General features: G+C 38.9%; 1 protein-coding gene across 42 annotated transcripts in view; it reads left to right on the forward strand.

Moving 5' to 3' along the window:
* The window catches only part of SLMAP (sarcolemma associated protein), a 175,287-nt gene that overhangs the window by 123,937 nt on the left and 24,424 nt on the right, over positions 1 to 26,926 (forward strand). For all 42 annotated transcript variants that reach the window (XM_008964035.4, XM_063602464.1, XM_003811632.6 and 39 more), the window contains 3 exons: positions 12,183 to 12,242; positions 18,653 to 18,733; positions 19,016 to 19,075. In XM_008964035.4, the coding sequence (XP_008962283.1) occupies positions 12,183 to 12,242; positions 18,653 to 18,733; positions 19,016 to 19,075 (201 nt within the window). The remainder of the gene's footprint in view (positions 1 to 12,182; positions 12,243 to 18,652; positions 18,734 to 19,015; positions 19,076 to 26,926) is intronic.

Consider the following 26,926-nt stretch of genomic DNA (forward strand, 5'->3'; position numbering starts at 1 on the left):
TGCTTTTTTCCTTCTTTTTTTTTTTTTTTTTTGAAACAGAGTCTCGCTCTGTTGCCCAGGCTGGAGTGCAATGGCGTGATCTCGGCTCACTGCAACCTCCACCTCCTGGGTTCGAGCAATTCTCCTGCCTCAGCCTCCCAAGTAGCTAGGATTACAGGCACCTGCTACCATACCCGGCTAATTTTTTTTTTTTAATGTATTTTTAGTAAAGATGGGGTTTCACCATGTTGGCCAGGCTGGTCTCAAACTCCTGACCTCAGGTGATCCACCCGCCTTGGCCTCCCAAAGTGCTGGGATTACAGGCATGAGCCACCGCACCCAGCCTCCTTCTTAAATTTTAGAACAAATAGCTTCTGGAACTGTTTTTATGAAAAGGCACAACATCTTCTATAGCAAGAGTTACTTTAACTGATTAAATTTTGCTGCAGAAATGAGTAACCTTATGAAAGTCTGTATTATTAAAATTGGGAACCTCACAGAGCCTCTCCTATGAGGTTCTATGTCTCTATTTCTGTTTTGTTAATTATTTCAGAAGGGAAATAATTTTCTGGTTTGAATACCGATTATAACAATTTGTGTCTTGATATTCTAATCTCAGTTTCTTCATCATATTTGCTCTTGGTGATCTTTTAGGTAACGTTAACTCATTTCTGTTTATGATGTTTAGAATTCAATCAGAGGGATCTTGATGTGAATTCTGATGCACTCTCTCACTGGCAGTATGATTGTGGACAATACTGGGCAAATTTACCTCTTTAAACCTTGATTTCCTCATTTATAAAGTGGGATGGCAGTATCTCTCATAGAATTATGAAAATTAATTGAGATCGTATTTACTAAGTGCTCTAAGTAATGCATGACACACTGAAATGTACATTAGTTAGCAGGCAGAAAACATGTTGGAGAGGTGTAGAAGCTGTGCATAATTACCAGTATGCATGCTATTTAAAAAATTTGGTGTCAAGCACATTATTTTGATGTCCTAGTCATAACATTTTCTTAATGAAACCCAATTTTGAGACTTAGAAATATTTTCCAGGTTGGCAGTTACAGCAGCAGATTGTCTGGTTCTTTTATATTCACTCCCTCCTCTCTTCCAGTCAATTTGTTTCAGATCCCTAGGAAACTGACATCAGTATCAGATAGTCTGTGCTATTTGGGTTTATCTTCTGCTTTAGTTTCAATTAGTTGTAGCTGTCAAGTAAGGAAAATGGCTCTTTAGCTTTAAGAACTCAATCCATTCTTGGCATAGCTATCTCAAACTTCTGGGCTCAAGTGATCCTCCCAATTTGGCCTTTCAAAGCATTGAGATTACAGGCATGAGCCACCATATTCAGCCTCCTTTGAACTTCTTTTGAGTGTATTGTTTGTATTGTTTCTCATTTTTAATTTTATGCCACATAATAATATGGTTAGTACATAATTTATTTCTGTCAATCAAGAAGTAAATTTGGTTCTCTCTGTTCAGTCTTTGACAAGATTTGATAGTCTTCTGACTAAATGCTTAGATGATGGTACTTACATGTCAAACATATTATACTCTCAGTTCTACTCCTTGGTAGGTTCCCTACAGAGATGCCTGTGCATCAGGTACAAATTCAAGAATGTTCATAGCAGCATTATTCACATTAGATCCAAACTGGAAACAGCCAAAAAGACCCTCAGTAATTAAATGGACAAATACACTGGGGCATATTGGGCGGAAAAAAAGCCTGACACACTATATGGTTTTCCATTTATATAAAGTTCAAAACCACTAAAATCATATTATTTCGTCATGTATATTTGGGTAGTGTGACTATAAAGAAATATAAGAAATTAAATACCATGAAAGTCAGGATAGGCCAGGTGCAGTGGCTCATGCCTGTAATCCCAGCACTTTTGGAGGCCGAGGTGGGTGGATCACGAGGTCAGGAGTTTGAGACCAGCTTGGCCAACATAGTGAAACCCCATCTGTACTAAAAATACAAAAAATTAGCTGGGCATGTGTGGCGGGTGGCGGGCACCTGTAATCCCAGCTTCATGGGAGGCTGAGGCAGGAGAATTGCTTGAAACTAGGAGGTGGAGGTTGCAGTGAGCCAAGATCATGCCACTGCATTCCAGCCAGGGAGACAGTGTGAGACTCTGTCTCAAAAAAAAAAAAAAAAAAAAAAGCACACAGAATAGTAGTTACCTTTATGGGAGAGAAGGGATTTTTATTGGAGGGAAGGGCTTCCTCCCTGTGGAGGGCTTTAGGGGTTGGTGGGGTGGTTCTATTCCTGAGTTGGGCTGCAGTCACATAGATATTTGCTTTATGAAAACATATTAACTTATACCTTTGTGTTTTATGTTCCTTTTTGTATGCCATTTTTGTTTTGTTTTGTTTTGTTCTTGAGACTGAGTCTCAGTTTGTTGCCCAGGCTGGAGTGCAATGGCACGATCTTGGCTCACTGCAACCTCCGCCTCCCGGGTTCAAGCGATTCTCCTGTCTCGGCCTCCTGAGTAGCTGGGATTACAGGTGCATGCCACCACGCCCAGCTAACTTTTGTATTTTTGGTAGAGATGGGGGTTTCATCATTTTGGCCAGGCTGGTCTCGAACTCCTGAACTCAGGTGATCCGCCCGCCTTAGCCTCCCAAAGTGCTGGGATTACAAGCGTGAGCCACCATGCTCAGACTTGTATGTCATTTTTTATAATAAATATGGTTTTAAAATGGTGGAAAATGAATAATCACCTATCTAGAGTATTGCTCAAAAAAGAGAGTTTTAAGGCCATGTACAGTGGCTTATGCCTGTAATCGTATTACTTCGAGAGGCCAAGGTGGGAGGATCGCTTGAGTTCAGGAGTTCGAGACCAGTCTGGCCAACACAGTGAGACCATGTTTCTACAAAAATAAAAATAAAAATAAATTAGCTGGGCATGGTGGCACATGCTTGTAGTCATACCTGCCCGGGAGGCTGAGGTGGGAGGATCGCTTGAGCCCTGGAGCGGGAGGCTGCAGTGAGCCATAATTGCACCACTGCACTCCAGTCTGGGCGACGGAGTGAGACCTTGTCTCAGAATTTTTAAAAAAAGAGTTTTAGGGCTGGGCGCAGTGGCTCAAGCCTGTAACCCCGGCACTTTCGGAGGCCGAGGTGGGCAGATAACGAGGTCAAGAGTTCAAGACCAGCCTGAGCAACATGGTGAATGAAACCCCATGTCTACTAAAAATACAAAAATTAGCCAGGCATGGTGGCGCGCGCCTGTAATCCCAGCTACTCAGGAGGCTGAGGCAGGAGAATCACTTGAACCCAGGAGACAGAGGTTGCAGTGAGCTGAGATAATGCCACTGTACTCCAGCCTGGATGATGGAGCGAGACTCCATCTCAAAAAAAAAAAAAAAGTTTTAAAAAAGAAGAAAGAAAGCCTTCTACTCTGTCGCTCTTTGAGTTGCACCAAGTTAGATAGGTCTTTCAAGACCTGCAGTTATCATGACAGGAAAGTTCTTTCTTGAGTCTCTGAAGGGGTAAAGTGAGAGGCAGAGATCTCTGATCTCACCTCGATTGTATGTATTACACTTGTGACTCCCAAAGCATTGAGGTCTCTACACCAAGTTGGAGACTCAGTGGTTACAGACTGTTTTAAACTAGATTTTTTATTTATTATTATTTTTTGAGACGGAGTCTTGCTCTGTTAGCCAGGCTGGAGCGCAGTGGTGCGATCTCGGCTCACTGCAACCTCCACCTCCTGGGTTCAAGCGATTCTCCTGCCTCAGCCTCCCAACTAGCTGGGACTACAGGCACGTGCCACTATGCCCGGCTAATTTTTGTATTTTTAGTAGAGACAGGGTTTCACAGTGTTGGCCAGGATGGTCTCAATCTTGACCTCGTGATGCGCCCACCTCGGCCTCCCAAAGTGCTGGGATTACAGGCATGAGCTGCTGCACCCGGCCAAAATATATTTTTTCTTTATTTACAGGCCTGTAGTGATTCACAAGATTTGAAAATATAACTTTAAATAATTTCAGTGGTGATAATAGCAGCTAATTAGCCAGGAGCAGTGATTAATGCCTGTAGTCTCAACCAACTGGGAGACTGAAGCCAGAGGATCGCTTGAGCCTGGGAGTTAGAGGCTGCAGTTCACAGTGATCATGCTGTGAAAAGCCACAGTACTCCAGCCTGGTCAATGTAGCAGGATGCCATATCTTAAATAAATAAATAAATAAATAAATGCAGCTAATCATTATTTAGTACTTATAAACCAGTACTGTTCAAACTTTTTATATATATTATTTAATCCTTTTTTTAGGATGAGGAAACACTCAAATAATTTTTTCTTTTGATCCCTTTAAACATAGATGCTCAATTGATTCATTCTACAAAGATTAATTAAACATGTATGTACCAGGCATTATTTTAACTGTTGAGGTTATTAGAAGTGAGTAAGACAAAGAAGGCTTTGCCTTCATGGAGTTTACATGCTCTTGAGGAGACAAAAAATAATAAACCAAAAAATTAATATGTTAGGAAATGATGAGTCCACTGAAGAAAACAAAGACTGTAAGGGGATAGGGAACAATAAAGGTAGTAATGTGGCTGAACAGATATGGGACTAAGCTGAGTTGTATGTGTGTCTGGAGAAAGTGTGTGAAATAAAAACCATATGAAACCCTAAGACTGAGATTGGAGTTTTAGAAGAACTTAAACACCTTTTTAAAATAAAAGGCCAGATAGTAAATATTTTAGTCTTTGCAGGCTGTAAGGTCTCTTGGCAGCTACTCAGTTCTGCCATTATAAGGGAAATTAGCCATGGACAGTATGCAAATGAATGGACCTGGCTGTGTTCTCATAAAACTTTATTTGCTAAAGAGGCAGCAGGTTGGATTTGGCCCTGTGGGGGTATGGTTGACTGACCCCTGGGATAGATCACAAGGGACCTTGTAGGCCATGATAGGAACTTCAGATTTTTTTCTAAGGGTGAGAGAGTTTGGAGCAATAAATTACAATCTTCTGATATGTGTTTATAATTTTTAAACATGTCAGTATGTAGATCTTCAACATACTAGAGAAAGACTAGAATAGCTTTCAAAGCTATTTGTGTTTATACTATTTTATTATCTGCTGTGTTCATGTAACAGGCATTTGCAAACAACTATTATGTGTCAGAAGGGTGTTGGGAATTAAATTATTAAAAAAAAAACTTCTCTACTTTCACCAGACCCTAAATTCCTATATTTCTCTCATTTATCTTGGTAATCCACAGTGAGTGCCTGGTGCATAGTAAATATTTGAAAGAATGAGTATATTCCCTCAAGGAATTCATAGTAAGTTGGGCAAGGTAGACATAATGAATAGTTGCAATATACCTTAAGAGAGATAGGAATAGAGGCTTAGTGAGGAGAGATTCCAAACATATTTAGGAGAAAGGAAGAGAAGATAATTTCAGTTTTAGACATGGTGAGATTTAAGTCCCAGTGGTATTTCTGGGTGAAGATGTTTGGAAAGTAGTTGGACAATGGACAATAGGGTCCTGGGGCCAAAGAATGCTAGACTTAACATCAACATTTAGAAATTACTCAAGGTAGTTAAAGCCATTAAAAAATGTTGTTGTTGTTGCTGACAGAAATCTTAAAGGCTAATGCACATATTTAGATTATAATCAGAGAAAGGGAAAGGCAATAAAAGCCTAAGAAGGAAGGAATGAACAAGCACATAAAAGTAGGAGTGAGTGGTATCCTAGAAGTTAAAGTAGTAGTGTTTCCAAAGGGAGGCAGTAAACTTGATTAAATACGGTGAATGGACCCATTCATAGTAAAATATTATAGAAAGCATAAGTCACAAGGACAAGAGAATGGGAGAGAAGACTACAGTGGATAATAGATGCCAACAAAATTTTGGAAAATGTGAAACATACAATTGAGTAGTAAGAGATATGGGTTTCCACTTTCTCTTTTCTGAAGGCCTGCAATGGGGTAAAGGAAACTTCAGAAAACCAAGTTAAAACTGTGGCTAAGGGGCACTTAATACCTGTCAGGTAGGGCAGGAATGCATGGTTGCTAAAAACAGGATTAAAAGTTTATATAAGGAATAATTTGAACTATTTTCTTATTTTTCTTCTTCTTTTTTCTTTTCTTTTCTTTTCTTTTTTTTTTTTTTTTGAGACAGGATCTCTGCTGCCTAGGCTGTAGTACAGTGGCATGATCTTGGCTCACTGCAGCCACAACCTCGCAGGTATCGATCCTCCCATCTCAGCCTCCCAAGTAGTTGAGACTAAGGGCACACGTCACCACACCCAGTTAATTTTTCTATTTTTAGTAGAGACAGGGTTTTGTCATGTTGCCCAGGCTGATTTCGAGCTCCTGGGCTCAAGCGATCTGCCTGCCTCGGTCTCCCAATGTGCTGGGATTATAGGCATGAGCCACCACACCAGGCTGATATTTCGTATTCTTGTCCATGCAGACAGACAAGTATCTCTTTCTTTATTCAGAAAGACTGAAGGTTTGCTCTCTGGAGGCTGAAATGGAGAGTCTGTAGACTGGGGTATTTCAGATATGTCTGAGGGGGTAGGTATGAGCATCTCACTGGGGAAAAGTGGGAGAGTTAAATGAAAGTCTCTGTACTGAATCAGAATGCTCGTCAACAGGCTTATATTCCCCAGAAAGGCAGCTGCAGGGCTCTACTCCAGAGAAACCAATCAGACAAAGAGAAACACATATTGATACTGATATTTAAACTGTCCCAAAGTGTTTAAATAACTTAAATAGCAATTTGGGAGGCCAAGGTGGGCAGATTGCTTGAGCTCAGGAGTTCGAGACCAGCTTGGGCAACATGGCGAAACCACTTCTCTACAAAAAATGCAAAGAATCAGCCAGGCATGGTGGTGTGTACCTGTAGTTCCAGCTACTTGAGAGGCTGAGGTGGGAGGATGGCTTGAGCCCGGAAGGTGGAGATTGCAGTGGGCAGAGATCACGCCACTGCACTCCAGCCTGGGTGATAGAGCCAGACCTTGTCTCAAAAAAAAATAAAATAAAAAAATAAAAATCTCCCAACAAACTGCCATTGTGTGGCCCAGTGGGTGTAATAAGCCCTGCAAATGCATGTAAGACTTTGTCAGCTTCTTACTGCCTCACCCTTGGATATGAAGAGAAAGCCAAGATCAGACTTATGAGGAAATTCTTTCTTGACAAAGACAGAGATCAAACCAAAAAACAAACAAACAAAAAAACACACACAGAAAAATGTGAGTAGGGAAGAAATAGGAAAAAGGTAAGAAGCAGAAATTTTTTTTTTTTTTTGAAACGGAGTTTCGCTCTTGTTGCCCAGGCTAGAGTGCAATGGTGCAGTCTCGGCTCACCGCAACCTCCACCACGCAGGTTCAAGCAATTCTCCTGCCTCAGCCTCCTGAGTAGCTGGGATTACAGGCACCCACCACCACGCCCGGCTAAATTTGTATTTTTAGTAGAGACGAGGTTTCTCCATGTTGGTCAGTCTGGTCTTGAACTCCCGACCTCAGGTGATGCCCGCCTTGGCCTCCCAAAGTGCTGAGATTACAGGCGTGAGCCACCGCACCCAGCCAGCTTGTTTGTTGTTGTTGTTGTTTTGTTTTGTTGTTGTTGTTGTTGTTGTTTTTTGAGACAGAGTCTTTCTCTGTCGCCCAGGCTAGAGTGCAGTGGTGCGATCTCGGCTCACCACAACCTCCACCACCCGGGTTCAAGCGATTCTCCTGCGTCAGCCTACCGAGTAGCTGGGATTACAGGCACCCACCACCACGACTGGCTAAATTTGTGTTTTTAGTAGAGACGGGGTTTCTCCATGTTGGTCAGGCTGGTCTCAAACTCCCGACCTCAGGTGATCCGCCTGCCTGGGCCTCCCAAAGTGCTGGGATTACAGGCATGAGCTACCGTGCCCGGCCATCTTGTTTTTGTTGTTGTTGTTATTGTTGTTTTGCTTTTCGGTTTTTGGTTCTTTTTTTTTTTTTTTTTTTTGAGACAGAGTCTTGCTCTGTCGCCCAGGCTGGAGTGCAGTGGTGCGATCTTGGCTCACTGTAAACTCTGCCTCCCAGATTCAAGCAATTCTTCTGCCTCAGCCTCCCGAGTAGCTGGGATTACAGGCGCGCATCACTATGCCCAGCTAATTTTTGTATTTTTAGTAGAGATGGGGTTTCACCATGTTGGTCAGGCTGGTCTCGAACTCCTGACCTCGTGATCCGCCCACCTTGGCCTCCCAAAGTGCTGGGATTACAGGCATGAGCCAATGCACCCAAGAAGCAGAAACTTTTTTAAAGATATAATTTTTTTTTTTTTTTTTGAGATGGAGTCTCGCTCTGTTGCCCAGGCTGGAGTGCAGTGGCATGATCTCAGCTCACTGCAACCTCTGCCACCCAGGTTGAAGCAATTTTCCTGCCTCAGCCTCCTAAGTAGCTGGGATTACATGTGCCTGCCACCTGGCTAATTTTTGTATTTTTAGTAGAACCGGGTTTTCACCATGTTGGCCAGGCTGGTCTCGAACTCCTGACCTCAGGTTATCTACCCACTTTGGCCTCCCAATGTGCTGGGATTACAGGCATGAGCCACTGCGCCCAGCTTAAAAGTATAATTTTTGAAGTTTTATGGATGAAGCAAGATAAAGATGGTATTTTTTAAAGGAGCAAAATGCAAATAGAATTTTTGAAAGCTAAAAATATGATACCAGATTTTTTAAAACTGTAGGAAGATTGAGGAGAAAGTAGAGGAAATGTCCCAGAAAATATAAGAAAAAGGCAAGAGGTTTTTTTTTTTTTTTTCAAGAGGGAAAATTAAAGAAAATTTGAGGTTTAATCCTAGAGAGCTAATATATTAATAATGAATTCCAGAGGGGGAGAATAAGGGGGAGAGAGAGAATGGAATAATTTACCAATTAAGTAGAATACAAGATAATTCCCCAGAAGTGACAGATACGAGCTTATAAACTGAAAAAAAAAAAAAATGCACCGAGTACTTAGCACAATATATTTTAAATGACCACACACTAAGCCAGACACAGAATGTCATGTGTTATATTGTTTTATTTATATGAAATATCTAGAACGGGTAAATCCATAGAGCTAGCAAGCAGATGTGGGACTGCCAGGGACCGGTGAGGTGGAGGTGGGGAGTAAATGCTTAATGGGTATAGGGTTTTTGTTGGGTAATGAAAATGTTTTGGAACTAGGCACAACATAGTGAATATACTAAATTCTACAGCATTGTTCATATAGTTGTTTTATGTTATGTGAATTTCACCTCATTTAAGGAAAAAAAAGAGAAAAAAGAGACTACACACTGAGGAATATGAAATTTAAGAGCACCAGGAATAAAGAGAAGATTCCGAAACCTTCTAGAGAGAAACAAAGGATATCATATAGTCATAATAAGCTAAATTTATAATATAGTAATAAATAAGCCATGAGATTTTTTTTTTTTTTTTTTTGAGTTTCACTCTTGTTGCCCAGGCTGAAGTGCAATGGTGTCATCTCGGCTCACCTTGATCTCCGCTTCCTGGGTTCAAACGGTTCTCCTGCCTCAGCCTCCTGAGTAGCTGGGATTACAGGCATGCGCCACCACATCCAGCTAATTTTGGGGTTTCTCCATGTTGGTCAGGCTGGTCTCGAACTCCTGACCTCAGGTGATCCGCCAACCTCGGCCTCCCAAAGTGCTGGTATTACAGGCATGAGCCACCATGCCCAGCCAAGCCATGAAATCTTAATGGCTCAACTAAACAAACATTTATTTCTCATTCACACTACGTGTCCATGGTGAGGAAGACCACTCTGCTCCATATTGTCACTCAGAGATCTAGACAGATGGAGTCTTTACTATCTTATGATGTTGCTGTCTCAACACACAGTTTCTAGAGTTCCTGTGGTGGGATAAGGTGTAAAAAACTTAAACTTTCTCTTAAATGCTTTGGTCCTGGCTAGCATCAGTCCTATGAATCTTCTTCAGTGCTAGGGAGTTGGGATGTGCAGTCCTCCCTGATGCCCAAACAGAACAGGCAAACCAGGTATTACTGAGCGCAAGAAATCCCTACTATGTGTACTGAGGAACAGGATTCAAGCTGTATTAGACTCACCTTCTGGTTGGAAGCTAGAAGACAGTGGAACAATGCTTTCAAAATTCTGACGCAAAAGTATTTCCTGTAGATTTGTGTATCTAGTCAAAGCATCAATCACATGTGAAGGTAGAATGCTAACATTTTCAGAGAAGCAAAATCACAAAGTATTTACCTTCTGTCCACCCCTTTTCAGGAAATTATAAGAGGATATGTTATAAGAAAACAGAAAGAGGAAGGTGGGGATATATAATGCGATAAATTACTTGGTGTGTTTGACAATATTGAAAGTTCTGTGAGAACTTGGGCTATGTTTGAGATATATAAAAATTAATAAAACAAAAAAATGAAGCATTATAAATTCTGAGTATACTGAAGGCCATACAAGAAAGGAAATATAATTATAGCATACTATATGACTCATTATATAAAATAATTTTTCAATATAAATACTGATTATAGGCCAGGCGCAGTGGCTCATGCCTGTAATCCTAGCACTTTGGGAGGCTGAGGCGGGTGGAGGTCAAGAGATCAAGATCATCCTGGCCAACATGGTGAAACCCCGTCTCTACTAAAAATACAAAAATTAGCTGGGTGTGGTGGTGCGCACTCATAGTCCCAGCTACTTGGGAGGCCGAGGCAGGAGAATCATTTGAACCCGGGAGGCAGAGGTTGCAGTGAGCTGAGATTGTGTCACTGCACTCCAGCCTGGTGACAGAGTGAGACTGTCTCAAAAAAAAAAAAAAAAAGTGATTATAGATTGACAAAATGCAACTCTTGAGGATGGTAGTAGAAAATGGCAAAATTTAACCGTGTAAAATAGATTCTCAATAAATATCTAAAATGGAAAAATAAAATCAATGTATTATTTAGAAATATAAATGTAAGTATCAGAAGAAATGGCTAAAAGTTGTAGGAAGTGAATTTTAGGAATGGAGTGAAGTAGGACAGAGGACAGGTAGGACAGCTTACATTATACATCTTAATCAAAATCTGTTACTTTCTGGTTTTTTTTCTTTTTTTCTGTTTTTTTTGAGATGGAATCTCGCTCTGTCATACAGTGGCGCCATCTCTGCTCACTGCAAGCTCCGCCTCCTGGGTTCACACCATTCTCCTGCCTCAGCCTCCCGAGTAGCTGGGACTACAGGCACCCACCACCATGCCCAGCTAATTTTTTGTGTTTCCAGTAGAGACAGGGTTTCATCATGTTAGCCAGGATGGTCTCTGTCTCCTGACCTCGTGATCCACCCGCCTTGGCCTCCCAAAGTGCTGGGATTACAGGCGTGAGCCACTGCGCGCGGCCCCTCTTTCTGATTTTAAAAAGTCAGAGACAAAGTGCCACATACTGCAAAGAGCCTATGAGAAATGAAAATTAAGAAAAGGAGCCATGGGCATTGGGAGACTAGAGGCTATAATGATATTGGAGCAGTTTCAATGGTTGAGTGGTGGATGTAGACCAAGTTGCAGTTGGTTGTAAAGCAAGAGAATAGAAAATTTTCTTCACATATATTACAAATGAATAAATTGAAGGAGACCAACTGACATACAGGAGTAAATAAGGGGACACAGAATAGATATATCCTCTTCAATGAAATGTGGAATATGAAAATATGACTTTAAATTATAAAAAAGTAGCATTATACATTTACAGAGAATCCCCCATAAAACAAAACAAAATTTTTTTATTTCTTTGAATAGCTTTTCTAAAATGATTCATTTACTGAAATACATTATATAGGCATCTCTGCTGAATTATGTCAGCAGAGAACAGTAAACTATCGATATAACTTAATTTTTATTACTTCATTTGAATAAATACCTTTTCATAAATCTTTTATTTTAACTTAAAAGCCTTGATCTAAAGAGGATTGCTTTATTTCTTCTGAGCCCTTTTTATAAAAAGATCTAGGCTTTTAAAATAAGGTGAAAATAAAAGGCAAATTGTCTGCCTGCCCCTAGTTTTCTGCATTAACGTGATTGCTCTGTCATAGTTCCAGTTCTCTTAGTTCCCCTTCCAGATTCAAGTTTTTATTCAAGCTTGGTCATAGGAGTAATGTTATCATCTTTAAATTTGGTCATGGAATGTGTTACACTGCCCAGCTCAGGGAAATGCTGCTCAGTTTGGGCTTGGATGGTAACGTTTATTTTCCTTGGCAGAGAAGCTGATCGTTGAAGGGCATCTAACCAAAGCGGTAGAAGAAACAAAGCTTTCAAAAGGTTTGTTTTCTGTTTTTCTATGTTTTTTGACAGTTCTTTTGGATAATGAAGGTTAGTGTATATTTTCAAGGTTATAGTGTTTTAACCATCAGTTTACTTCTTATAGCTCACAAAATAGCAAGCCAGTAACAGTATCAGATAATATATAAAATAATCAGACTTCTGTTTTAAGAAGGGTATCGTAACTGGAATGTGTCTTTTTAAGTGGATGTATTGGTTTTTTGAATGTTAGTACTTGATATAGGTTTCTTTAGGTATTAAAGATTTGTTGCAATCTCTGTCATTCCCAGCATTAATTTCAGCTTTGATCTCAAATTTTAATCAAACACAATGTAAGTCGTTTGTGATACAACTTAAGTGAAACATGCTTGCACTTCTATTTTGGGGGTTACAGTACCTTTAAAATCTCTTATGATGTTTAATATTTCCTTAATTTTTGGCATCTCAGTTTGATTTAAACAAAATTAATGACTTTTGTGAATGTAGAATCTTCTTATATTTTATGAGTAGTCCAGTAATTGCCCAAAGTAGTTTATTGTGTTAATTCTGTTACAGTTGTCAGAGAAGAAAAGTGAGTTTTAAAGCACCATATTGTCAAGTCACTTTTATACATAGGGAAATTAGGCAAATAAATTTGGTGGCATGTGTTTATCATAGTAGAACTTTCATTAGACTATACCAGTATAAAATTTAAAACTAGATTCACAGTCCTTTTGGCCAATTAAAACATTGAGTTACAAAAGTTTGAGATACTTAATTTTAGTACATTCTATTTTATTAAAGTAACTGGATTCATTTGACTTTTTTAACCATGTAAGAGGATGGTGTTATTTCAAATATCTTGTGGTTTCCATTCTGAATTTTGTGCACGGCAGATGCCATATTTGGGGAAAAAATGCATAGAATATGCATCATTAATATTGTTTTGGCAAACAGGCATTGAGTTTCAGAACAGTGAACTATTTTTAGTACATATGGCAATTTTTTTCACCTTATTAAAGTGAGATGAGAACAGACCTTAAAATAGCTTTTACCTCACCATCCAAATACCTATTCAGATTAGTTGGTTGAATAGCCAGCACTTTGAAGTAGAGCCTTAGGAAAAAAAAAAACAGTGCTTCTTTAATTAAAATATCTTGCTATCTTATCACTTATATTTAATGCATTCTAACTTAGAAAATATTTTCTTGAAATTATGTTTTATCATTATTGGAAAAGTTTTGTGCATTACTGATTTCCCTTTTTAATTTATTGTTTTTATCTTATTGATACATAATGTGCATATTTTCAGGATATGTTTTATAGTTTGATACATTTAATGTATAAAGATCAAATCAGGGTAATTAGAATATCATCACTTTAAATATTTATCTTTGTATGATTTCCTTTTAAACCTGGCTATAAACTGTTTATTGGAAGTTTTAAAGAACATGCCTTTTGATCCAGCAATTCCACTTTTGGGTTTTTAACCCTTTTTTTTTTTCCCTTGAGACGGAGTTTTGCTCTTGTTGCCCAGGCTGGAGTGCAGTGGCACAATCTCAGCTCACTGCAACCTCCACCTTCTGGGTTCAAGTGATTCTCCTGCCTCAGCCTCCTGAGTAACTGGAATTATAGGCGCATGCCACCATGCCTGGCTAATTTTGTATTTTTAGTAGAGAATGAGGTTTCACCATGTTGACCAGGCTGGTCTCAAACTCCTGACCTCAGATGATCCACCCGCCTCGGCCTCCCAAAGTGCTGGGATTACAGGTGTGAGCCACCATGTCCGGCCTGGGTTTTTAATCTTAAAGAACAAATTGGACTAATGAGCAAGAATATTTATTTCAGTGTTGTTTAAAAGCAACAAGAGGAAAGCATTAGGGTCCATTAATAAGGGTATTTATTAAATAAATTATGGCAAATAAGTCCATGTAAATGAATAGAATATATTCTTTAAGAATAATACAAATATAAGTTTTAAATACTCAGGGATTTTTCTATCAGTAGTGAACATTTTACTAGCACCTTTCACAGTTAATAGGCAAAGATATGCTAATCCTTGTAACAAACCAGATGGCTGAAATAAGTTACGTTTTAAATCGAGCTATAAAGTGTTTTCTTTTGGATTTGGCTAAATTGTCTTTAATTGGCAATGTTTTTGGTGGAATTTTGTTGTTTGGACTGAAAATAGTAGTTGCCATAAATGAACAATTACCAACTGTTACCAGTCTTACCTCTTCTCTTACCTCTAGAAGATGTATCACCTAATGCAAAATGTGCTTTCTGTTTAATCTCTAACTCAACTTGCAGTCATTACATGTCTATATATAGCTTTGGAGGTAGAAGTAGAAAGAATATGTGTAGATAATTCTACCACTAATTAGCTGTACGCCCTCAGGCAACTTCAGTTCTTTAAACCTCAGTTCCCTCACTTGTGAAGTGAGATTGACAAAATGTGAGCCACCACTCATGGTCTTGTGTTTCATTCTTGAATAGATTTGATTTGCCTCTATATAACTATAGTATCAGGACACAACATTGAGGATCCATGACTTGACTTGCTAAAAACATGCTTTCTGGCCAACCTTGGTGACTCACACCTGTAATGCCAGTATTTTGGGAGGCCAAGATAAGAGGATCGCTTGAGCCCAGGAGTTCGAGACCAGCCTGGGCAACGTAACAAGACACTGTCTCTTAAAACACACACACACACACACACACACACACAAACTTTCTTTCTTTTTTTTTTTTTTTGGAGATGGAGTCTCGCTCTGTTGCGCAGGCTGGAGTGCAGTGGCTCAATCTCGGCTCACTGCAAGCTCTGCCTCCGGGGTTCGTGCCATTCTCCTGCCTCAGCCTCCCAAGTAGCTGGGAGTACAGGTACCCACTACCATGCCTGGCTAATTTTTTGTAGTTTTAGTAGAGATGGGGTTTCACTGTGTTACCCAGGATGGTCTCGATCTCCTGACCTCTTGATCCGCCCGCCTCGGCCTCCCAAAGTGCTGGGATTACCAAAGTTGCTTTCTTATTCAGAGTAGATATATGCTTTCAATCATCCTTTAAAAAAAAAAAATACCTACTAGGTACTAGGCACTGTTCTGTGCACTGGGAATATAGCAGTTAATGAAACAGACATTCCAGCCTGGGCAACATAGGGAGACCCTATCTCTTCAAAAAAATAAAATAAAAAATTAGCCAGATGTGGTGGTGCACACCTGTGGTCCCAGCTAATCAGCACGCTCAGGTGGGAGGATGGCTTGAGCCCAGGAAGCCAAGGCTGCAGTGAGCTGCAGTTGTGCCACTGTGCTCCAGCCTGGGCAACAGAGCAAGACCCTGTCTGAAAAATAAAAAAGAAAGAAAAGAAAAAAAAAAAACAGGCAATCTCTGCCATCAGGGAGTTATATTCCAATGAGATCTTGATGGAAAATTTGGCCCTACCTTTAAGGCAACTTTACCTTCCCAGCTAATACTCTAAATATAGAGTAAGAGTTCCTTCTAGGCTAGAAGAATACTTTTGCAAATATACTTCCTATTTACCTAATATTTTAATCCTAAAATTGCCAAAAATATTAAAATCAGGGAGAGCTGTTTTCCTGTTTTCCTTTTTGTTCTTCCAGAGTGGTTCCTTTTGTAACCATATATGGAGATTAGATGTATTAGCCTCTTTTATTTGAGAATGTAACTTTGTGATCGAAACTAGAACATTCAGAAATGTCTGATTTTAGCATACTATGAATGCAGCAGCGGTCACAGATTAGATTCCCATGGGCCTCCATGGCCAGTGACTTCACTTCTAATCTAAGTTCCCCGTCGCTAAGCAGTTGACCTTTGACTACAAATGGCAGTGAGAAAAGAAGCAAAGACTTCTTGAAATTCATCACCCATTTCATAAGTTAAGCCACAAATTCTGGGGGTATTCTTATATGGAATAGCCATAACAAGTTATATTTTAATGTTGTATTAAATATTTTGACAGTAATGGTTTTAGATGTGTTTCTAATTTCTTTCAAAATAGAAAATATATTTTAATTTCCTTGATTTTAAAACAATATATATATATATCTACAAATTTTTCAGTGTATGACTATGTGAAGTTAAAAAGTAAATGTCCACCATGTCCCTATCCCCAAAAATAACTAATGATGTCTCTGTTGTAGATCCTTCCAGACCTTGAATAAATATATGCAATTAAAAATTCATAGATAAATGTATAACTATTTTTAATCTACATGGGGTCATATTATACATACTGCTCTTTATTAGGCTTTTTACTTAGTAGTAAATATATCTCGAATAGTTTTCATTCCATAATATATGTATTTCATTTTCCCATAATGAACAATACTTCAGTGAGCATTATGTATTGCATATGTGCTGTGTTACTTCCTTTAGGAAAAGTACTAGAAGTGGGCATGCATGTACAAACAGTGAAATCAGGTCTGTAACATTATAAAAATATATGCTTTATAAATTTATAATCTCACTAAGGAAAGAAGATATATACACATACACAGAATAATACAAAATAAAGTATGATTAATTGAGGAAACAAAAGACACAAAGATACAATTAAAAGGAGCACCATGGTGGAGAAATGAAGACTTCCTTAGAGTTGATGGGACTTAAACTGTATATTACAGAATGAATAGGCCAAGTAGAGAAAATGGCTCTTTTGAGGTTAGGGAAATATTGAATCAAACAAATAATTGCAGGACATAATGCAGGCATGTATTAGCCCTATAATGAAGCTAGCATGACCAGAGCAGAGCTCCTGTGGGAAATAATGTAGGGACCAGATTACGGCTAAATTCTGCTATGTAAAGCTTGACTGAGGCCTTGTGGAGAATGGGGAGATAGGATTTCCATATAGGATTTCATTCAGAGAAATGACATTTTCTGCAAATGCTACCCTAAAGAATGCCATAGGCCAGGTGTGGTGGCTCACACCTGTAATTCTAGCACTTGGGAGGCTGAGGTGGGAGGATTACTTGAGCCCAGGAGTTCAAGACTAGCCTGGGCAACATAGTGACACCCCCTCTAAAAAAAAAAAAAAAAAAAGAAAGGAATTCCATAGTATGTACAGATGTGCCATTACAGATGAGGATCTGGGGCCTAATTAATTGCCAGTCATCTTTAATAAACTATTGGGCCTATAGTTAGGATTTCTGAGGACAATTCTTTGAAAATTAGGCCTAAGATGGCTTCATTGGACCAGGCAGAAGACCTCTTGTAAACAATTTCAAAACTTTTTTTTTCTTTCTTTCTTTATTTTGAGACAGAGTCTTGCTCTGTCACCGAGGCTGGAGTGCAGTGGCACAATCTCGGCTCACTGCAACCTCCACCTCCCGAGTTCAAGCAATTCTCTGCCTCAGCCTCCCGAGTAGCTGGGATTACAGGTGCCCAGCACCATGCCCAGCTAATTTTTTGTATTTTTTGTAGAGATGGGGTTTCACCATCTTGGCCATGCTGGTCTTGAACTCCTGACCTCGTGATCCATCCACCTCGGCCTCCGAAAGTGCTGGGATTACAGGCGTGAGCCACTGCGCCTGGCCCTAAACTTTTTAAAAAGTTTTTTCTTGGCCAGGTGCAATGGCTCATGCCTGTAATTCTAGTGCTTTGGGAGGCTGAGACGGGAGGATCAGTTTAGCCCAGGAGTTTGAGACCAGCCTAGGCAACATAGCAAGACCTCATCTCTACTAAAAATTTAAAAAAGATATCTGGGTATAGTGGCATGGTCCTGAAGTTCCAGCTGCTCAGGGGGCTGAGGCAGGAGGATCCCTTGAGCCTAGGAGGTCAAGGTTGTAGTGAGCTGTGTTTGTCCCACTGCACTCCAGCCTGGACAACAGAGCAAGACGCTGTCTAAAAAAAAGAAAAAAAGTTTTTTCTTACTGTGATTCAGGGACAGTTATCTTTAGAAATAAAAGGCTGTTAATTTTCTTATTTTAAGTGGCACTTTTTTATAAGAACTGATCGTGGTTTTTTTTTTTAAGAGTTTTATTATTTGAGTACAAATCTTACTAAAGCAGCCTTCTTACTAGTGTTTTTATGTAACAGAGCCTTCTCCTTTAATCATCTTTATACAGTGTCCACATTGTCCTGGGAATTGTACTATATTTGTTGCAGTTCTTTGAATACTTTAGCAAAGCTTGCTTCGTTTTTGTTTCCAGTTGGCAAGTGGACAGCCTTGAACAAAAGCCCCAGCCCTCAGCAAAGCAGACATGATCCACATTATAATTTAATATGAGCTACGTGTAATAACCAGCATTCCATTTTGGACAAGGGTGGTGAAGAAGTAAGAGATTCAGTGACCTGACCTATTTTAAAAGTACTTTGTGTACCTGTAGATTTTGAGCATTCATAGCCTGAAGCAGTTTTATTGATATAAGATATTTAACTATAATAAGATTTTACTTTTATTTTTTTCTTGGTAGAAAATCAGACAAGAGCAAAAGAATCTGATTTTTCAGATACTCTGAGTCCAAGCAAGGAAAAAAGCAGTGACGACACTACAGGTGAGTTTTAACCTAATGTTTACAGACCTGCAGCTGTTAATGGCAGTTTAGTTATATAGGTTAATGTGAGTGGAGATTTCAAAGTATGTGTTTGGGGGAAAAAAAAAACGCTTCCATTTATCAAGTCATCCCCTTTGAATGCTGGATATTTTGTTAAAACTACTTTCAACTACCCGAATATAATAGCTGTATCAATTCCAATTGTTTGTTTTGATAACAATAGCTTGCTGATAGATCTGAATACTGTCTGTAATTATATATGTATTTTTTTCCTCTCTGTAGACGCCCAAATGGATGAGCAAGACCTAAATGAGCCTCTTGCCAAAGTGTCCCTTTTAAAAGGTACTTTAACATGTTTTTATGACATCGTAAACCAGGGTATCAAATCACCCTTTGCCATAAAATCTGTTCTAGATATTATGTGAAGTTTTAATTTTTAGTTAAGAGATTAAGATAGGTTCTGTAAAGTGGCAGGGACTAAAAATTTAAAGTTTTGGTGTTTATACCCAATATTTCAAACTATTGTTGAATAATTTGGATCAGTCAAGATTACGAGGGACAAAGTGTTAAGTGGTAGAATATGAAATGCAGCTGTGTTTTTTGTTTACCCTTGTGTCTCTAATAGGAATTTATTAGCGCTTTTAACATAATTAGAATAAGGTGAAAATCTTAACTTTCTTGAAAGACTCACCGGTTTACTCTGTTATCATATGGTAGCAGTTGTAAATTTCCTTATTTTCTGGTCTTCTTCATCTTCTAGTAAATATCCGCAGGTTCTTATGACACTCTTCTAGAAATTTTGGGCTAAGAAACTTTAGGTGGATGGCCAGGCATGGTGGCTCACGCCTGTAATCTCAGCACTTTGGGAGGCTGAGGCAGGTGGATCATCTGAGGTCAGGAGTTTGAGACCAGCCTGACCAACATGGAGAAACCCTGTCTCTACTAAAAATACAAGATTAGCTGGGTGTGGTGGCGCATGCCTGTAATCTCAGCTACTTGGGAGGCTGAAGCAGGAGAATTGCTTGAATGCAGGAGGCAGAGGTTGTGGTAAGAGGTCATGCCATTGCACTCCAGCCTGGGCAATAAGAGCAAAACTCCATCTCAAAAAAAAAAAATGAAAAAAAGAAAGAAATTTTAGATGTTGATAAGATAAGTAATGCATGTAATTAACTCTGTCTCACCTCTAAACAGGAAGTACATTTCTTGATATTTACTTGTTTAGAATGAAGTGGGTAGAAAATAAATCAGCATTTATAAAAATGTTTTTAAAATAAAGTTCCTTGGGGATAGTTTACTGGAAAATTGTCAACATTCAGTCTCTTTTATGTTGCCTTATTGTACACAAGAAAAATTGACATATGTTGTAAGTTCAGCCCAGTGGGTTTATTTAAAATGTTGGTAGTGGTGTACTAACACCAGACAGCTCTCTGGGATCAGAGTGACAGTAGCAGCCTGTGGAAATTTCTCTTTGTGGAAGTGCCTATTTTTCTGGCTGGACTAATAGGGAATCTCCTTGTCCAGACCCCGAGCTTTGGGATTATATAAGGAAGGAGCACTCTTACTGATTTGTACTCTTCTTAGGTGATCTTTGGTGTTGATAAGACATGCTTTTTTTCTAATGTCATAATAATAAATATAAGTTAATGTTGGTATGATCCAGAACTCTCATCTCAGAAATGCAATACCATTATTGTGTAAAATGTAGTTACTGATACTGAAAGAATGTCAGACCCTATGGGCCTTTATGGGAACGTGGAGAAAAAAGAAGGGAGGTAAATGAGTAATGAACACACCCATACAAAAGTAGCCCTCTTTATGGTCTTTTGCACTACAGAACTCTCTTTTTTCTTTTTCTTTTTTTCTTTTTGTAGGTACATAGTAGGTGTATATATTTATAGGGTACATGAGATGTTTTGGTACAGGCATTCAGTGTTACAGAAATCTTTTCAATAGCCAACTTAAGACTGAGTATAGTGTTTATGATTGTGTTAATTGTATTCCACTATTATTAGTGCTTTTGTGATTTTTGTCAGTCTGTTTTAGATTTGATTTTTATCCCATTGCCTACCACAATGCAGGTATTCAGTAAAACTCAGATATTTGATGAATTAATTGATAATGGACTTCTTACATTAAAATTATAAAGCCACAAGAGCATTAGGAAAGTAACACTAGCCACAAAGCTAAGAGCCAAAGAACTCTGGGTTCAGTCATAGGTTTGCCATTTATTTGTAATATGTCCTTGGCAAATTGCTTAACTGCTCTGTGATTCAGGGTTTTTTCATGTATTAGACTGGCGAAAACCAACTTTATAGGATTATTGTGAAGATTGAATGAAAGGGTGTGCATGGACCACTTACCATGGTGTTGGGAACATAAAATGTTAACCACCATAATGAAGACACTGATCATGATGATGATGGTGATTGATAAAAGCAGGCCTATCTGTTGAAGGACTCTGAGTAACTCCATATTAATTGAATAAGATTGTGGAGTTTTAAAATTATTTCCTATAGTATTTAGGAACAAGGATTTGTTTGTAATGGATTTTTTCTAATTAGTAATGCATTTATTTGTTTGTTACTTGCCAGATAATCAGGAAAAAATATTTTTAATCCATGAGTAGCACCAAACAGTATCTATAAAAGTACTTACAATATAGCCTGGGAAGTCAGACTCAAGGAACAGGGAATGAAAGGGGAAAGATGTAGGAAAAGATTGGAAAATACAAGATGCATGTGGAGCTGGCGGCCTGTGTGCAGATGCTATTAGTAATTGCTTCAGGTGCCATTGATGAAGATGGGTCAGAGTTTCCCTAACCTTGCTTTACGTTAAGGTGAAAGAACTTCTAAAATTTTTCTTTACATTTCTGTATGATTGCCAACTTTTTTGTTAATGAAGTAGTATCTTTATAAATACCTGCTGAAAGATTTTGTGGCTTGATTTTATTTTTATGAATTTTTTTACTTATTTTGTTTTGTTTTGTTTTTAGAGACAGGGGTCTTGCTAAGTTGGTCAGGTTGGTCTTGAACTTCTGAGCTCAAGCGTTCCTCTCACCTCAGCCTCCCACCTCAGCTTCCCAAGTAGCTGGGACTACAGGCATGCACCACCCTACCCGACTTGTTTACTCTTTCACTTTGTTTCTCTTTCTCTCTCTGTCTCTCTCTCTTTTTGCAGCTTGATTTTAAGAACAGACTGTCAAGTCAGTCAGTGATTGGATGTAAAGAAAAATCATCTAGGTAGAAGGAGGCATATTTTAGAAGAGTCTCCAAGAGATAATTATCATAGCCCTTTATGGTCATTATTGTTTTTCTTTTGTAAAGTTTCTCTTGTAAGAGTTTTACAAATTCTTAAAAGTGATGTATTACTGGTACTTTTTAGAAACATTTATGTTATGCTTGATTATGTGTGGTTATGGTTTGTATCTGTATAATTAGGTTCAATAGACTGACATAATTTTCTCTTAAAAGTGTAAATTACTAGACAACAGTGTTGACCTTTAGAGCTATATAAGGAAGCTACATATAAGTAGCCTCTTTATTTTCCTCATTCAAACTCTGTGCCTGACTTCCTGAACCATTCTTTTCAAGTTTTTTTCCCCCTTTTTAAAAAATAGCCAATCTTTTTCTTTAGATTTATTGTGTACGACTTGTCACATTAGTCAGCTAGGACAAGGAAAATAATAATAAACATTCATTATGAGATAAAATGATGATAGCAGTAGTACCTTTTCCCTGATATAGTAATCATTTCTATCTATTTAGTTACTTTTAAATGAGAAATAAGTTGATCAAACTATGTTTTCTGTATGCTTGAAACCATCTCCCATAAAACGTTTTTTAAAATTGGAATTCACTTCAAATCATGTCTGTTGCAAATTTGCTCTATTTGGGGAACCTTGCCAGGGACTGCAGTGGTTTTAAAGTGTAATAAGACTGTCGGGCCGGACGTAGTGGCTCATGCCTGTATTCCCAACACTATGGGAGGCTGAGGCGGCCTGATCACTTGAGCCCAGGAGTTTGAGACCAACCTGGGCAACATGGCAAAACCCCATCTCTACAAAAATTAGCCAGGCATGGTGGTGCATGCCTATAGTCTCAGCCACTCAGAAGGCTAAGGTGGGAGGATCACTTGAGCCCAGACGGCAGAAGTTGCAGTCAGCCCAGATCATGCCACTACACTCTAGCCTCGGTGACAGAGCAAGACTCTGTCTCAAAAACAAAAGCAAAAATCTATCCTCTGGATTTAAGGAATTTCAAGGCAAATTAGTGATAGTACATTTTTAAAAACTTTGTATTTTCCTTGTGCCTCAACATCGCCACAAACAGGCCGTAAACACTCTGCCCTGGCAACCAGATGCACCAGTATGATAAGGCTGGTCCCTGCCACAAGTTCCCCTTCATAACTTTCCCTCGCAGTGGCCTAGTGAAATTTAACGAAATCACCTCATGCCTTTTGTTTGTGTATCCTGACCCCCAATACAAGCATTTGCCTACAGGTCCTCACTCTATCAGTTATACCTATTTGGCTGAACCCATTCTTTGGGCTTCTCCCATATGGTTCCCTGCATGGTGTACCTTGCCTCCCTCTCTAGGACCTTTGAGTATAATAAACCCTTTAATTTCATTTACCTCTCCAAGTATAATTCCCACAGCTATGTTGGAGTGATCCTTGAGGACCCCACAGGGAGACTTACTCCCTCCCCCATTTACCACACAGAGAGTTATAGATGATAAGCTGATTATTGGTGGTTGCTGCCATCAGGAGTCAAAGAAAAGAGAATGCCCAGGGTTTTTTTGTTTGTTTGTTTGTTTGTTTCAGAGGATGGGGAAGAAAGGCATTTTGAGTTTCATGGGACAAGAGTCATTTGAAATGACTCTATAAATAGTGTGTCTTACCATATGTGATATATTCAGTGATTAAGAAAAACTAAACCTAAATCTGATCAAGACTCTAGCTCCAACTGCCAATTTGCAGGACATACAAAGAACTAGGCACATATTCTAAATGATGTGATGGGGATACAACCAGCAAAATCCAGAATGTGGAAGATTCTACAGGACATACAACCCAGTTTCTTTAGCAATTAAATTAGAAGGGGAAAAAAAGGAAAGGGGACGGGGGAAATCCTATAAATTAAAAGAGATTTAAGAGTTATGTCGGCCAGGTGTGGTGGCTCACACCTGTAATCCTAGCATTTTGGGAGGCCAAGGTGGGCAGATCACTTGAGGTCAGGAGTTCGAACCTAGCTTGGCCATCATGGTGAAACCCTGTCTCTACTAAAAATACAAAAAATTAGCTGGGCTTGGTGGTGCACACCTGTAATCCCAGCTACTTGGGAGGCTGAGGCAGGAAAATCTCTTGAACCCGGGAGGCAGAGGTTGCAGTGAACCAAGATCATGCTACCACACTCCAGCCTGGGTGACACAGCGAGACTCCATCTCAAAAAGAAAAAAAGAGAGAGAGATGTCAACTAAATACAATGTATGAACCTTGTATGAATCTTCATTCAAACAATTCAACTGTAAAATAAATTTGGAACAATGGAAAATTTTAATACTGACTGAATATCAAACAATTAAGAAACTGCTCATTTTTTCCAGTGTGATCATAGTATTATAGATATTATTTCTTTTTAGTCTTGTCTTAAACATTTTAGAGTTTTTTTATATTTACATCTATAAAATATTTTTAAATGGGTAGGATTACAAGAAGAGTAGATAAAAATACCTTCTTAGAAAAAGGAAATATTAAAAATCACAAGCTAGATCAAATGGGTTTGGTTTGAGGATTGATAAGTATAATTAAAGTTTGTTCACATAATCCTTTGAGTGTTTTGTAAGATAGAGTGATCATTATAACAATTCAGTGGCTTCTGAGCACAGCAATGATATGATCAGATCTGCTGATCTGATCTGGGGAGGTTTATTGAATGAACTGGAGTGGATAGAGGCTACAGGTAAGGCAGTCAAGAGGCTTAATCATTTGAGAGTCTGAACTAGGGTAATTACTGTGGAAATTTCAGATAGCAAAAACCACTTGGGGCCTTGGTAATCTTATCTAGAATCCATTGGCCTGAGACACTAAATATGGGAGAGAGATGGAAGTCAGCTATGACTCCAGTATTTGACCCTGAGTGACTGAAAATTTAGAAATATTTATTTCTGGAAGAAAAGGTGTCCTGGTGGTAGCTGTGATGGTTTTAATTTGGCACATGCTAAACAGGAAGAGTGACCATGGGTTTGCCTGGAACCATTTATGGCTATTGTCCCAGCATAATTATCGTCAAAAGTGCTCTCTTTCATATTCAAAGCTGTCCCAATTTTATACGGTTACCCTAGGAACTGGAGATGCAGCTGGATGTGCAGAACAGAAACTAGAACCAACAAGTCATTTTCATTTATTTCTCAGATGTTTTATTGACCTGAGAGATACAGAGATAAGATACACAAGAAGGCTATAGACAGAAGATAGGAACTAGGTTTGGAAATTCTCTGCACAGGGGTGAACAATGGTAGCAGAGGGAATTTCTAGTGAAAGAAAAGAACAATGGTGAAAGTAAAAGAGCCAAAAAGATCCAGCTGTTGAGAAGGAAGCTGGCAGTTCAGAAAGAGTGGCAAAGGGGTAAGAATTGAAAATAAGAGGCTGCTACCTTAGGCTATTTGACATGGCCACACATACCCACAATGGAAAGATGATCTTCCTGCATTGTGAAGGTTGTTCTCATCAACCAAGCCTGCGATGACTAGACATTCTAAAGAGAAGAGTGATGGCAATGGAAAGAGGACACATCCACTTGCCAGGTCACTTCTATCAGTTGATGACATGCCATATGTTATGGCTAGATCAGCTTTCCACAAGTATGCACATGCAAAATAGAACTTGGGAAAAAAATCTTTGATTTGGCCCTTTACCAAGTGGATCAGTGTGTCAGAGTTCAGTTGAGCAAAGGTCAGAGTTTAAGTTGAATCTCCAGTCACTCTTTTGAAGATATTTGGTGATGCCAAATTTAATTTAGGATATTATGTAGGTAAGTATTCTGTCAGTTCATTTATAGTGTGAATTTACAGGATTTAGCCTTAGTCTGAGAAAAACTGGCCCCTGGCCCAGACTATACACCAGGCAGTTCTAAACATATACAATTCATGTTAAGGAAAAAACAGATTCTGTTAATCTTTACAACTTACATTACTCCTAAATAACATTTATTTCCATGTGACTTGCATGTCTAAATAAAATGAATTTGGCTTAGTAAGGCTTTCATTTATCTTCATCTAAACGCTTTTCCACCAGTACTCATCACAAGACTCCCCAAGGTTATGAAGCAGATTGATATAGAAACTCCATTTCTAGGACAAAAACGAGGCACCTTGAGAATGGACCCAAGCCATAATAAACTAATAATGCATTTTCCCACACAACCATATAAAATACAGTGAGCCCTTGATCAACCTTTGCACAAAAAGAATTGCTCATTAAGTCTTTGATTTTTTAAAAAATGGCACTTGGTTTTCTAGAAAGAGGATCTGCACACTAACTATTCGATTTGTTTGAATATAGTCAGATTATTATGTCTGTGTTTATTAGGCTTAATTTGAAAAGATTTTTGGTTAGTATCTCCACTTCTATGATCAAACACTATAGAGTTCAAGACCAGCCTGGGCAACATAGTGAGACCCTGTGTCTACCAAAAAACTACAAATCTTAGCCAGGCACAGAGGTACATGCCTGTAGTCTGAGCCATTCTTGAGGCTGAGGTGTGAGAATCACTTGAGCCCAGGAGGTAGAGCCTGCAGTGAGTAGACATTGTGACACTGCGCTCCAGCTTGGCCAACAGAGCAGACCCTGTCTTGAAACAAAAGAAAACAAAACAAAGAATCAGTTGCAGACATGATAGCCTTTATGCTTAAATACCTCAGTATACATTTCTTATTTATCTTATGTAACTACCATACAATTCTCAAAATTAAGAAATTAACATGGGTACATTACTATTCTCAAATCCAAATACCTGTTCACATTTTGACAGTTGTCTCAGTAATGTTCTTTATGACATGGCCCAGCATGGTAGCTCATACCTGTAATCCCAGCACTTTGGGAGGCCGAGGATCACTTAAGCCCAGGAGTTCGAGTTTATCTCCCAGGGGACATTTGGCAATATCTGGAGACATTTTAGTTGTTGTAAACTGGGGT

Source organism: Pan paniscus, chromosome 2 (assembly GCF_029289425.2).
Source record: "Pan paniscus chromosome 2, NHGRI_mPanPan1-v2.0_pri, whole genome shotgun sequence".
In the NCBI taxonomy this organism is placed as follows: domain Eukaryota; kingdom Metazoa; phylum Chordata; class Mammalia; order Primates; family Hominidae; genus Pan; species Pan paniscus.